This window comes from Augochlora pura, chromosome 3 (genome assembly GCF_028453695.1).
Source record: "Augochlora pura isolate Apur16 chromosome 3, APUR_v2.2.1, whole genome shotgun sequence".
In the NCBI taxonomy this organism is placed as follows: Eukaryota; Metazoa; Arthropoda; class Insecta; order Hymenoptera; family Halictidae; genus Augochlora; species Augochlora pura.
This window is the reverse complement of record NC_135774.1, coordinates 14,738,448-14,752,325: the sequence shown is the minus strand read 5'-3', so window position 1 is coordinate 14,752,325 and position 13,878 is coordinate 14,738,448. Positions and strand designations below refer to the sequence as shown.

At 46.3% G+C, this 13,878-nt stretch overlaps 1 protein-coding gene across 1 annotated transcript in view; it reads right to left on the bottom strand.

The window, feature by feature from the left end:
- Positions 1-239: 239 nt before the first annotated feature.
- LOC144467831 (uncharacterized) overlaps positions 240-13,878 on the bottom strand; it is a 37,210-nt gene continuing 23,571 nt past the window's right edge. Inside the window, exons 2-4 of the mRNA XM_078176799.1 lie at positions 12,573-12,643; positions 2,399-2,674; positions 240-356 (exon numbers count right to left, since the gene is read on the bottom strand). Coding sequence (XP_078032925.1) covers positions 240-356; positions 2,399-2,674; positions 12,573-12,643 — 464 coding nt within the window. The remainder of the gene's footprint in view (positions 357-2,398; positions 2,675-12,572; positions 12,644-13,878) is intronic.

Below are 13,878 nucleotides of genomic sequence, written 5' to 3'. Positions count from 1 at the left end.
GCCTTTTGACACACGCTCTCTTCGCGTCGATCTCTCCGTTCAAGCGTTTCACTCGGTATCCGAAGCGCACGCGTCGAACTTCTCTCTCGCCCCCCGTTCTATCCTTCTCCCCTTCTCTTTCCTTATCTAGCTATCTATCCGTCTCGTCTCGAAGGCTTTTCCTCTTTTTATGGCTCGTGGATGCGGCGGAGCGGGCTAACAGTGGGCCGATTTCGGAATGTTTACGCGACGGTTGGCTGCTACTGTATGGAACATGTCAGCGGATGCGACAAAGCGTGGTCCAGTAGAATAGGAGTGCCCGCAGCCAATTCCGTTCTCGCGTCCCCGCAATCGTCGTCGCAGTCGAAGTAGTTGCTCTGCAAAAAGGGCAAACGTGAATATTCTGCTCAACTATGAGACGTCTTATTAAAGCAAATTACAGGGGGAGGAGTATTTTATCGTCTGCGGGGGATGTACAAACTTTGTTGCATAAATAATCGACCGGTGAGAAAGGTTCCCTGTTCCTCTATGCCGGATAACGTATCTCTTCACTGCGAGGAAAAACATGCCCGTCGTGAAACGAGTCGAACAAAAGTTAATTCCCGTCTCATCCACCTTCCACCTTATCTGGCTATAATAGTAAAAAATTCGCAAACGAAGTAATCAAAAAACAAAATTAGAAATTTCGGTCCTATATTCAAACCACTCTAATAGATCACAACGAAAAGATTCTCATAATTCCTTCCAACATGTCGTCGCAAAGAAAAGTCTCTTCAAAATGAGCTAACCTCGGTAACATAATCTCGCTCTGGGAAGAAGAAAGTGCCCGCTCCGAGTCGCTCCGAACAAAAAGTTAATTCCCCGGTTAGCAGGTTAAAAACGATCTAATCGTGGAAGCTCGGGCATCGGAGATCGGGAAGCTGAGAAACGAGCCGTGCATTCTGTACTCCCCGTGAATCCTGGCATCGGAACAGAGGAGGATCGTTTCATTAGGAGCCCGAAATTCCCGGCTGTAATCGGGAACAACGCGAAGCCGAGTGGCCACGCGGCGGCAATTACAAAGATCGCCGGGTACGCGATAAAATTTTTAATTAAATTCGGACGCCGGTTTCCATCCGGGCGGCGGCTGTTCCATTCTCCTTCCATTACCGTCCCGAAAACGGGAGCACGGCGCCGGGACCGCGTCCTCGATAAAAACGAGCCGGGAATATTTACGCGTGGCCGAGCGATGGAAAAATGAAATCGCGCGCGGCGCGGCGCGGCGCGGTTGTGACCGATGAACGACGACGGTGCTCCGTTTCGCGGTTATAATCGGCGGCCGGCCCGATTGGCCCTTAAAACAGGGAGAACGGGTGGGGGCCGCCGCCGGACGCTTCGTTCCGGAGATTACAACTGATTCGTTGTAATTGCGCGGGACACGTTAGAGCGGATCCGCAAAGTGGATGCAATTATACGTCGCGTGTTTCCCCGGGACTGCGGGCAGAGGGGGGATCGCCGGGACCACCGCCGGGCAATTTGATTCTTTTTTCGATCCTTGTAATTGGACGGGAGGAGCTCATTCTGCTGGGATTTCGAATCGTTTCCTGGGAGCGGAGGAGGTTCTTCCATCCCGGGAATTGCCGTCCCGGATAAAAATTCCTTAACTCGTTCCTTGACCTGAGCGCGAATAGGGGTTCCTGATGGGAACCGCCTACGAAGCACTTCCCTAGTCGCTGGGCAGTTAGTTGGTGTGTTACAAGCTTCTCGAACAGAGCTATTTCGCGACGACGATGCTCTCGAAGTGCCGGGGCATTTTCGTGGATGGGCTTATTTAGCTTTTTATCGAGCTTCTTAAATAAATTGAGAGGTATGGAGCTGGTGTAAAAAGTTCAAGAAATTAGGCTGTAGGCTTTTTTAGCGTGCACTTACGTAAAATTTAAAAATAACATTTCTATATATAATAGGGTTTGTCATCTTTCGAACAATTGCTTATCAGAGAACGCCAATAATAAAATTTAGATTTTTTACACTATAATGGCGAAAAATAAATTATAAAAATTTGATACGGTACATTTTCTAGTTTCCATAGAATTTCAGTTTCTGCACAGAGTATTCTCCAATCTAATGACATAATTCTGGGGGATGTTCCGAAAAATTTGATGGTCGAGAAATAAAATCCATCCTGCTAAACAGGAAATGCACCGAAAGAAGAGGCAAAAGAATACAGTAAGAGCGTAGCAAAGTTAAATCTCAGATCTCTGAAAGTCTGAAAAATGAAACAAGGAGGAAGAAGGACATTAACAGAATGGAACCGATCGAAGCCGAATGGAATCGAATTAAACCGAATGAAGCCGAATGGAATCAAATGAAACCGAATGGAAACAAATAGGGTGCCTGCTGCGAGCCAAAGCAGCGAACCAAAGTGAACCAAGGAACCCACCTGGCAGTCGATGCATCGGCAGCTATCAGTCAGCGAACAGGTGAGACCGAGTATCTCGACGGCCTCTTTGTACAGTTCGGCGCTGGATTTTCGTTGCCTCGGCGGCGAGGTAGGCGCGCTGACTGTACCCGTTCCCGATGGTCTTCTGCCGCTCTTCAGCCTCGAAGAGGACTCTCGAGACAAGGAGGAGGTCGACGTCGATCCCCTCGGCCGATTGTCACTGGTGAGCAGTGCTCGACCCGCTGGCGATGCGAACAGTTGCAGCATGTCCATATCCTGCGGTCAAGGATGATTATCAGTCATTGAACATTCATGGCGACCACACTTCTCGCTCGGAGACACGCTGCCGCAGTTTCGGCACCGGTTGAATGTGCCCCGGTACCAGGTGCAAGCGAAATATCTACCTTTTCACCCTTCTGTTCGGTGGCCCTTGCATGACCGGGACAATTTGCATAGCAATGTCGAATAAGTCGAACAGAGATACATATTTCCCAGAAATATGAATAAGTTTGGTTCGTTTAATTTTTACGATTTATTGTTTTACTGCTTAATAATAGGGGAATTAGGATTAAATCGTTTTATGTACGTGGATTAGCTCTTTTCTTAAAAAAATACATGTCTTTGGAGACTGTATTGTAGTACAATGTTTTTAAGCATTTTATATGAGTGGATTTATTAATTAATGTAAGAGTACAAAATGGAGAGGAACGTTATTTGCAGAAATCAATAAAGACTGGAGTAAGGTGCTCATTAAGAAAGTTATATGAGTCTAATATACACGGTCTGGTTTATATAGTCACGTACACTCGCGAATTACTTCCTTTATACATACATCCATACATAAACGTATATTTATCTTTATTACTAAAAATCATAACGATACGGATTGAATAACTAGTAGCAAAAATTACTGCAATTATGTTTATTAATAAAAATCATAACGATACGAATTGAATAACTAATAGCAAAAATTACTGCAAAACATATTAACAATACCCGCGAAATATCCTTGTATTTAATTCTAAAATAACATCCTTGGTAAAAAATTCAGACGAAAATGGAAGACCACGTTCCATAATAAGACGAAAACGAAGCAAAAATTTCCGAGGGATTTATTCAAAACATCCCATCGAATATTCGCAAATCCCGCGAGTTTAAATATGTACGAACGAATCAACGAACATACGGGAATATTAAAGATTTAAAAATAACAGGAATAAGTGGCCGATGAAATTCGGCGTACGCGCCCAGAGTTAAAACTCTCACCGTAAATCCTAATGGACTTTAATGCCCGCGAGAGATCCGCCGGTCGCGAAAGTATATTACAAAGTAGCGTCGCGGGGATGGCGTGGGGCGTCTTAATATTTAAGAGCGGCGGATCGCAAGAAATAATGTTTGAAGGCCGGTGCACGGAGGGAGGGGGGGATAGCTCCGAGGTCCCAGGCCGTTTCTCGTTCTCGCGTGGGAAATTACGCTCGTTTCCGGAACAACCGTCGACGATAATAAATGGCGGTAGTAAGTCAGCTTGAGAGAATGAGATTCTTTGACAATCCGAACCTCCGAGAGAAACGGCGGGGGCTGCGAAGGGGGCGGAAGAAAAGAGGGATAGGAGGGCAAGCCGGGCGGCAGCGCGCGCGGCCCGGGTTCGCGGCAAAGGCCTCGTCACCGTCTCCTTTGAACGTTTCTTTCCCCCCTCCCCCGTTTTCTTTTTTCCGCCGCTTTCGAGAAAAAAAAAGAGAGGCTGACTTTTTGGCGTGGCTCATCGCGGCGTCGTTAGAAAATCCGTTTCGCCGGGGGCGCGCTCGCGGTGGAAGCTCTCAAAGAGGATCCCGTTCTCCTCTCCTACTCCGTCGCGCGCGGCGCGGAACGAATGAGACAGCAGAATCGGACGAGGTGCTCGCGAGAGATACGTCTTGCCTCGTTAAGAGAATAATGCCCTTCCTTTTCGTGCAACGAGCTCCACCCTTGCCCCCCCCCCCCCCCCTCCCTTCGGGTCGGCTAACGAGTGCCAACGACGCAGAAACGCGAAAACGACCGGCGAGCTTCTTCGACGCTGGCTAATCGAATCTATCCGGCAATTCTCAATTATCTCTATCTAACAATTATGAACGAATTATTTAGATCAATTTTAGAAGGCCGAATAACTGTAAAAAATATTTAATACTATTATAATAATCGAATCTATCCGACAATTCTCAATTATCTCTATCTAACAATTATGAACGAATTATTTAGATCAATTTTAGAAGGCCGAATAACTGTAAAAAATATTTAATACTATTATAATAATCGAATCTATCCGGCAATTCTCAATTATCTCTATCTAACAATTATGAACGAATTATTTAGATCAATTTTAGAAGGCCGAATAACTGCGAAAAATATTTAATACCATTTATAATCGTACTTCCGGAGCCTCGAGTCAACGACGCGGCGAAACCACATTTTCTGCAGATTGGCGATGAATTTACATTTTCGTTGCGCGAAATTCCAGATTTACCATCCGCGTACGCGAACGGGAACGTAAACGCGTATCCCCGAGTAATTCGTATCTAACTAAAAACAGAGTTTCATTTGCCGCGCTAACGGTTTCAATTGCTCGCGAACTATGTGTATAAACCGCGCCCGCGGAACTTTTAATCGCGCGAATATCGCGCGCGCGCGCGCGCACGGAGAAGAGCGGCCTCTTCGCGAGGGCGAAAAATATAAAATTTCAAATTGAAGGCTAGATTTTTGCGGATAAACCGGTCGTCGGCCGGGATGTGGGTCGAGCAATGATGTTCGTCCACTGAGACGTCATTAACAGTTTTAGATACAGGACCGCGCGAGGGGGGGTGTAATCATTACTGGACCCGCGGAGTCGACGAGTTCATAATGAGTGCGAGCAACGAAAATATACCGAAACGAAGCTGCGTCAAGTACGAGCGCGGGGGTTTACGTTTCAATTATTGTAGCTGCAGATTTTGGCCGCGTGTCCGCGATTTAACGAACGACTCGCGGCGAACGGTCGCCGTCGAAAAATATATATTCGAGTCTCGACACGGTTCCGTGGCTGCGAAAATAGCGTCGCCGCTCCGGATCGTTCGAAATAAATGCTGCCTTCGCGCTGCGGGATCGGGAAGAGACGGAAAATCCCGAGGTGTGTCCCGTGCACTCACGCGTGCCCGGGCTCGTGCATTATTTAGCTAATATCGTCTGAGAGGTTCCGCGAGCTGGAAATAGGCTGGAATTCAGGGTCTGATAGAAGCGTTCTAAATACAGAAATCTCGGGAACATCTCGCTCGCTCTCGCTCCCCTCTGCCCCCCCTGCCCCCCCTGCCCCCCCCCTGTTCCGGGGCGGCATCGCCACGCGGCACGACGTTGATTAAATTTCACGTGGACAGGAAGCAGCGTGCTTAATTATCGGGGTCGGATCATTAAAAGCTTGGCCCCCGGTGGCCCGGGGTGCACGAGGAACAAACGATCGCGGTTAACGCTATTAGAATGCGAACCTGAACGCCGCGGCGGGAGAACGCGCGAGGATCGTTTCCCTGGAAGAAAATAATTGGAACGATCCCGGTTCACGCACGAGGAGGCTTTCCACGGAGGACTTTGCTTTACGATCATTTGGTGACTCGTTAGACGGCTCCGGTGACACGTGAGAACGCGTTGGGCTGGTTCTTACGTGTCCTGGCAGGGCCCGGAGATCGCAGTGATCTACTGTTTGGTTACATGTCTCGTAGAAACTTGTAGGGATGGTGTGAAGAAGGAGTATATAAATAGGGATGGTCGGAGGAGTCGATGAGTAATATTTGATAACGATCTGAGAAGTAAATTAGTAAATAAAATAGTAGTAATAATATATATAATGTAATGAATGATAGTAATATTAAAATAATAACGTAATAATTCTTATATCAAATATTAGAATTCAAATAGACAATGAAAGTGGTTTTAATCTTAATTTAAATCTTAACAATCGTATCTCTTATATCATATAATAATTTTCTCTCGTTTCTCAATTGCTGTAATTTGTTCGCTTCCTGAGAGTAACGCAGCGATTAACTTTTCGAAAATTAATTACAGTATGTTACGTTAACAACACCGAACCTCTTTAACGTGTTTTCACCGTTCGATTAAATCCGTAACGAAGTGATTAATTTTTTAGAATTACCTTAACCATATAAACGAAGAGAATGAAAAAGTGTCCGCGTCTGTTGTTGGCTCAGCGAATCGAGTTCCAGCAATTACAACCCGGCGGTCCTTTGACGGGATTCGTTCTCGCGCACGACAAAGGACAAATTGAGGAACAATATTTGCGAAAATATTTAGCGGGCTCGGAAGGCGAGACCGGGATATTCCTCCGTAATATCGCGAACGTGTTCGCGCGCGGAAAATTTTGCAATCGGACCCGGCTGCGCCAGCTCTTCATTAATTCAAAAAACAATTAATCCACTCGATACGCGCGTTAATTATTCCTGACTCGGTGCTACATTATTAAATACCCATTTGCGCGGGGATAATTCCCGTGCCCGCTTCGATTCGTCCACGCCGGTGCTGTTTTCAATAAGAGGCCGTTCTGATTTCGAACGGCGGAGAAATTTGTTTCGAAATTACGGGAGTAGCGTGAATATTCCTCATGGTGAGACATTATACTGTTTAATAAGCAACCTAATGTAAAGGAACGCGGCTCGTACAATTTCAGATAATATGGCTCGAGAAAAATACATTGCATCATTCATGTGATACTGAACAAATGTCCGAGACGTTAATAACAAATATTAATTCAATTCTTTGAGAACAAAAATGCAGAACAATGCCTAGAATTTCACGTAGAAAACTCTTTTCTGTTTGGCATCAAGAGCGGCTCGTACAATTTCGAAAATTACGTCACACGCTTAAACTACCATTGGCGAGAACGCGAGCAAAAGATCGATATAGAGGAGTTACCCGATTCCTTGAAAAAAAATCGAGAGAAGTCCGTTGAATCCGGGCTCCGGCTTTAGCGATCGCAGGACGTCAAGTGCTGGTATCAAACGGTCGAAAGGAAGGCACGGGGGTGAGGGGAATCGACGGAGCTCTGAAAAGCGGCGGCAGCAGCATCCAGCTATTGGCCACCGGTAAACGTCTACGGAAAACGGGATGCGCTTTTGCCGGGCGTTTCGTTACCCGAAACCCGTGCAGCCGAGAACCCTTCGGCGGCGAAGCTTAACGCGGCGCTCAAACGGTCCACCGAAAAGCAGCCCGAAGAATGGCCGCCGGAACTCGACACCGATTCAATGGATCCGCGCCAGCCCCGGCGAACTTCAATCGTGTTACAACCTGTTCGTTAAGTACCTTCGAGTAATCTTACGGATTCCCCTCGATTCGGAGACGACCGGCCGGATCATTAACGCGGCGCTACATCTTTCGGCTTGAAACGAGAAGGTTTCGGCTCGTTTGACTTCGCCGAAGGGTTCCGCTAATTTCCCTTCTCGCGGAGTGTCGGAAGCCGTCGTCGGGCAACGAGGAGGGTTTGATCGGGGGCCGCCGCGATAACGCCGGCCCTACTTAAATTATTTCCCAGGCTTGCACAATCGGGTGCTGAAGAGTTGCTCGGCGAAAGTATATTTGACGGTTAAACAAAGTTCGTCGCGGTTCTTTTTTCGTTGATAAACGAACCCATCCCGGACGGGCCGCGCGGAGAGAGTTAATATTTGGTCTGTCCAGTCAAAGTTTAAGTCGCTGGGACCACGAAGTTTTTCCTGTTGATTAAAGTTTCATAAGCCTGGCAGCGTTTCCATGGTGTTGCTGGATAAACTGGACAGACCGGGAGCACGGCCGGGAGCGGACAACCATTTGTGCGAGGCTCTATTGTTCAAGCTACGGAGGAAACGATTTGTTCTATCGCGAACTGACTTGTCAAATTCAACGTAAAATCGACAGACAAAAGTACCGATTATGGAACGCTTGCCATTATTGAAAGTGTTACTCTTCGATATTTATACCGCAAATTAAAACAGTTCCAGGCTAGGGAAGCAGTTAAACAAATACCTAAAAATCAAGTCAATTTATAGAGAACAATGTTAAAAATATGGACAGAATCTTTACATCGATTTTCTTACGATTTATCTATTTTTTATCACATTATTTGCGCCATCGTTTCAAGAAGGGGTCGCAAATCGAGGTGGTGATTAATAATAGGTGCAATTACCTTCGAGCGAATTCTTTAGAAAAAGACTGCTCCAAAACAGCTTTCAATCTTCTTATTTTTAATTCAGTTTCTTGAATCCTGCCACGTAGAAGAAAGGGTGGATCGAAAAATTTGTTCTCGTAGAACGAGGGCACCCTTTATCCCAACGTCCGGGCAGTATTCGATCGATTGTAAGTAAGGACGAGTCCGGAGGACCCGTACGTCCCCAGGATCTCCCGTGGCAGACAAAGGAGCGTACGGGAAACGGCGAAGAGATCAAATGCCGGTAGATAACAAGTCGAAACCCGATTCGATGTATCGGGTGCGCGGCCGGACAGAGTCTGCCCCCATGGGAAACGTATCCTGTTCCCGTATTTCCAGGAGCAGGCGAACTTTCCTTCGCGCGCGCTGATAAATAGCACGAACGGAAGGGACGAGTTAACGGCGACCTTTTTTCCTTGGGAAATTCGGTCGTCGGTTAGCAGGCGAGGTACGTCGGCTGCCCGGGGCCCCATAGGATTCGGGCGAGAACGTCCACTGTTGCGTCTCGACTGCGAATTAAAACCTTTCGGGAACGTTTCTCGGCACGAATCGTCGTCATCGTCGCCCGCCGAGGGACGCTCGTTATTGCCGCGGATCCGACGATTGGACGCGCGCGGAGCTACTCGATTTTCCCGGGGAAGTGTTCCACTAGCGGGGGCGTTCTGTAACGAGCTCGTTTATTGAAGTTACCGCGAGCACGTCGCTCGACTATTTTCCGCGGAAGTTCCCTCTCCTGGCCGGGGACATTTTCGAAGCGGCGCGAAGTTTCCACGCCGCGGATACCGGATAGCCGAAGTTTCTTTGCGCACACTCTTACGGTTTTGTACACACAGCGCCCCGCTGATTGGATCGCTTTTCTCCGGAGACGGGGCTCAGATGCCGCGAACAACCGGGAGCAAGTTGCTCGAACGAAATGGTAAATGCGCACGCGATATTGGTGGGCGTTTATTAAATCGGCCGGGTGTCAAACGCGCTTCTATTCGCCGCGTTCTTTGGCTGGATGTTTTTGTAGTTCTATTTCACATGGAACATCATGGCTATAGTCGGAACGAGTCCTTGGAAGAGGCACGATTCTTTGAATCGAAGAAAGAGAGACATTAACAGAATGGTAATTTCAAGTGAAAGATTTTCTATTTGAGTAGAATGACCAGACAATGGTCAGCCACGTCGATGTAATTTATAGTCATGTTTGGTTTCAGTCAAATTGATATGGAATGTAGAGAAACGCTAATTTAGAGCGAAAGGATTTTTATTCGCATAGATGCAAGTAGAATGGTCCACCAATGACCAGACGGCTTGATTAATCTCAAGTCTCTGAGTACTGCCTATAATTCCTTACTTTTAATTAAAAACTTACATGTAGCAGAACACTGTAACTTATATCGTTCCAAGTAGAAAAATTGACCAACAATCAGACAGATTGTTGAACCATTACCTACTATATATACTCTAAAATTCCTTCCTTTAATTGAATTACAAATCTAAGTAAAACGCACAGAGACTGTTACAGAGATAATTACACCCCAATTTAAGACCAACAGACTTTCATCATCGTTCAAAGTAGAAAAATCGCGGAATTCTCAGCCAGCTTGCCGAATCTTAAGGCCGCTTATCTCTCCCCAATTCTACGCTTCGAATTAACATCAAGCTACGCCAGTTCGCTACCGATTGAACATCATTCTGTCATCGTTCCACGCAATCCGAGCGCACGCAGCATCCGCGAAAATATATTTCTGACACGGGTGAACGACCATCCGTTTTCCAGTTATCGGTTGTTGTCGACGGGGCAGCGCGGCACGGGAATCACTGCACTGGCCCCAGTGTACAGACCGATTAAAGCCTGTTAACTCTCGCGAAGAGTCCACGGAAATCCGCAAACGGTGGCTCGATAATCGTGCTCAAACATCGAAGCAAGCGCCGGCCACGGCCGCGAATAAATAAGCTCGCCGAGCCGGCTCCGGCGCCGGCCGACACGCCGGTGTTAATTCGGCGGCCAACTTGTTTCTGCAAGTAAAATATTTTTATAAGCCCGCGGAGGAGGGACGGCGGCGGCGGCGGCCAGCCGTAATTGCTGCCGAATGAATTTAGTCCGCGGACACGGAAGTGTGTGTCCCCCCCGGACGAAATCTAAACCGGTCCCTGGTTTACGCCGCGTTCTGGTAAACACTTTATCGTGCCCACCTAATTACCCTGAACTGCGACTGATTGATCGATTCAATTCTCCACAGCGAGATACCGGAAATTCAATGTCTATGTCACCACGGAATCGAGATTCCTGCAAATTACATTCGGCCCTGTGTACACGGCACACGGAACATTATATACGAGCGAGTGTACACACACGGGGAACGCGGTCTCCGTGGTCCGTTCGCAGCCGATACACGACCATAATTGCGATCAAAAAGGATCTTTACCAGGTTTCAGAAAAGATCCTACTGTTTTTTCTTCGTAAAATATATTTTTCTTGTAATTTGATATCTCCTTATTCGTTCACATGACTTTAAGAATATTTTCGCCATGTTTTAAAAATGTTTTTTGGATTGGCTGTAGCCTCATTGAACTAAGCCATTCCTTCACCTATAAGGGCAGTTTTGGTCATCTTAATCAATTTGGCCCTTTTACAATAAATCCTCCGTGATCACTATACTAATTTAACACAGTGAAAAGAATTTATAGCGAAAATTTGCATTAGGCTTTTTTAAAATGTGATCACTAGACTACAGACTTTTACACAAAATAAAACTTTCTACATCTATTACAAATAAAGAAATAATTTTCAGATAGCATTCCTTCTTTAACAATTTTAACAGCTCGAAACTAGTAGTTTAGCATTCTTTATTTTGCATAAAAATCCACGATCCATATATCCACGTCGGACATAAATAATTCAGTGCCCCGCGTTCTTAGCTAGAATGTTTAATCGCGGTTTCTTCATCGCGAGGGAAATTTAAGATTTCATAGAGATAGAACGGGGTTAACCACGGTCAGACATTTTACAAACATTGTCCGTTCTCTCTGATTGTGGTTTCGCATGCAAGACAATGCAATCCTTGGTTGCAGTATAATTTTAGAAATTCCTTCGATGTAATTTGCTCGCGTCTGGCCACGGTCGGATGCTTCTACCGGCATCAAGTATTGTCTGCGGTAAGGTACATGCACGCGCTGTCCTGCTACCAATGGTAATTTCCTTTAGATTCCGTCTGACCAGATCGTCCCTACACCGCTGCGCGGATTAGGAAGACCAACGCAGTAAGTAGAATTAACCGATTGCGGCCAGGCACACGTATCGAAATACACGGAACAATATGTTCTGCATTCTGTGCTCCCATTTACATTTCAGATGCTGTTTCCTGTATTACAATACTACGAATTTACCTTCGAACAAATGATCCCTTTATTTCGAAATTGTCCTAAGTCCATCTATTTTAAAATATTCCAGTATTTCTCATTTTGAAAAAATAAAAAACGTTAGAATACAAAAGGGAAATATTCCATCGAATCCGCGCGTCCAAAACGTCGGCCAATTATTGTCGCGCACGTTCGCAGACCGGTCGCTATTATTACACTAATCTATCATGAAAATGAACGCGCCGAGGGGGGGGGGGGGCAGAAATGGCGTTCCATTAGATCACAGTTAATTACGGCGGCCGCGTAAAAAGCTGGTCGCCCGAAAAAAAAACCCGGGAACCGAGTGCACGGTGCGGTCGGAACGCGATTAAGCTTTTTCATTGTCAGAAATTCGGCCGGCTAATACCCGGTGCACGCCGAATTTCCGAACCGTACGTAGCACGACCCCGCTCCGATATTAATTTGGAATCAGCGAACGGCGCGTCTACGTGCCGCGCAATCCTCGTTAATCAACTTAAAAGCGGCGCGTACGCGCTCGGTAACGCAATCCGCAATAATAGTTGCGTCTAATTGGCCGCTCTTCCGGTAACCCCCTTCCTCCATTCTCGGGTCCGCGCACTGAATCGTACTCACCGGCAAGGATTCGGGCGTGTGGTCCAGCACGTATATGTTGTTCGTGTACCCATATAGCATCGTGTCCAGATCTGAAATCCAAGGAGCGAGCAGAACATTAAATTGGATCTAACCGTTGGCAACGGGACGGAATACTAACTCCGCGGTGCCCTATGCATAGTTAGCCGGCCCGCGCTACTTCGATGCTCCAATTACGCTCGCGCTATCTCGCCTCGTCTTATCAGCCCCTTCCCCTTCCACCCCCCCCCCCCACCCTCCCTGTCTTCGATATCGGACGAGCGGGCAAATTGAACCGCGCCGTCGTAAAACCGAAATCGCTCAACCGATTTTACGACTACCGTCCTCGTTACTGTTTCTTCCGAGTAGAGAAGCCCGGGCATTAGTCCGACGATTTAGTCACGTGTGATTTATTCCGAGACTTCGATGCTGGATGGTAGGAACGAGGCAGATTGAAAAGAAATACAGGTAGACAGTGGAGGAATCGAGCAATGGTCGGGCGCCTTAATTTCTCGTTTCTGTCTTTGGAATATCAATTTTTAAGAGTTCTATTGTTATTTCTTGATTGGCAATAAGTTGAAGTATTCGCGAGGTGAACAGAATATTGATTTACTTTTATTGTAATAAACTTATAGAATGAGTATTTTATTTAATTCTTCCTCAGTGTATATTAAATAAATTTAAGGTAACAACGTTGTTCATTCTGAACTGACTGAAATCTTTTCAATCTTTTAGTTCGACTTAATTATATCTTAACGATATTGTGGCTACATCGTTATGATATGGATACATCCATGTAATATCGATAATAACAATATCGATAGATATCCATACAACATCGTCGAGATATCGATACGACATTGATACATCGATGTCATCGTAACTATGACATAATATCAATAATATTATGGATAATCGATAGTCGAACCTCTAATCTAACTGCGTCTGGTAGCTAGAGACGATTGTCGACGTTCATCCGTATATAACCTTGGGTCCATTCCGACCCTGCGGCCGCCCTCCGAAGACGAGGAAATTAAATTTTCATCGCGCGTCCGACGGAATATTAGAACGGGACGACGCTGGTTCGAAAATGGAAGTCGATCCATCGACTAATTTGCAGTTAATCATCGAGCACCCTAACTTCCGCTAAAGCAATTTTTTTTCTCGAAGCGTGTAACGAACTTCCCGGCAAAGGACGATCGAGGAAAAAAAATTATCGATGGAGGAGATGCAATTACCAAGTGGATAGTCCTCGGCGAAAGTTTGCGATGAGATTCATCGCGTCCGCTGAATAGAGAAGTTCCCGTCT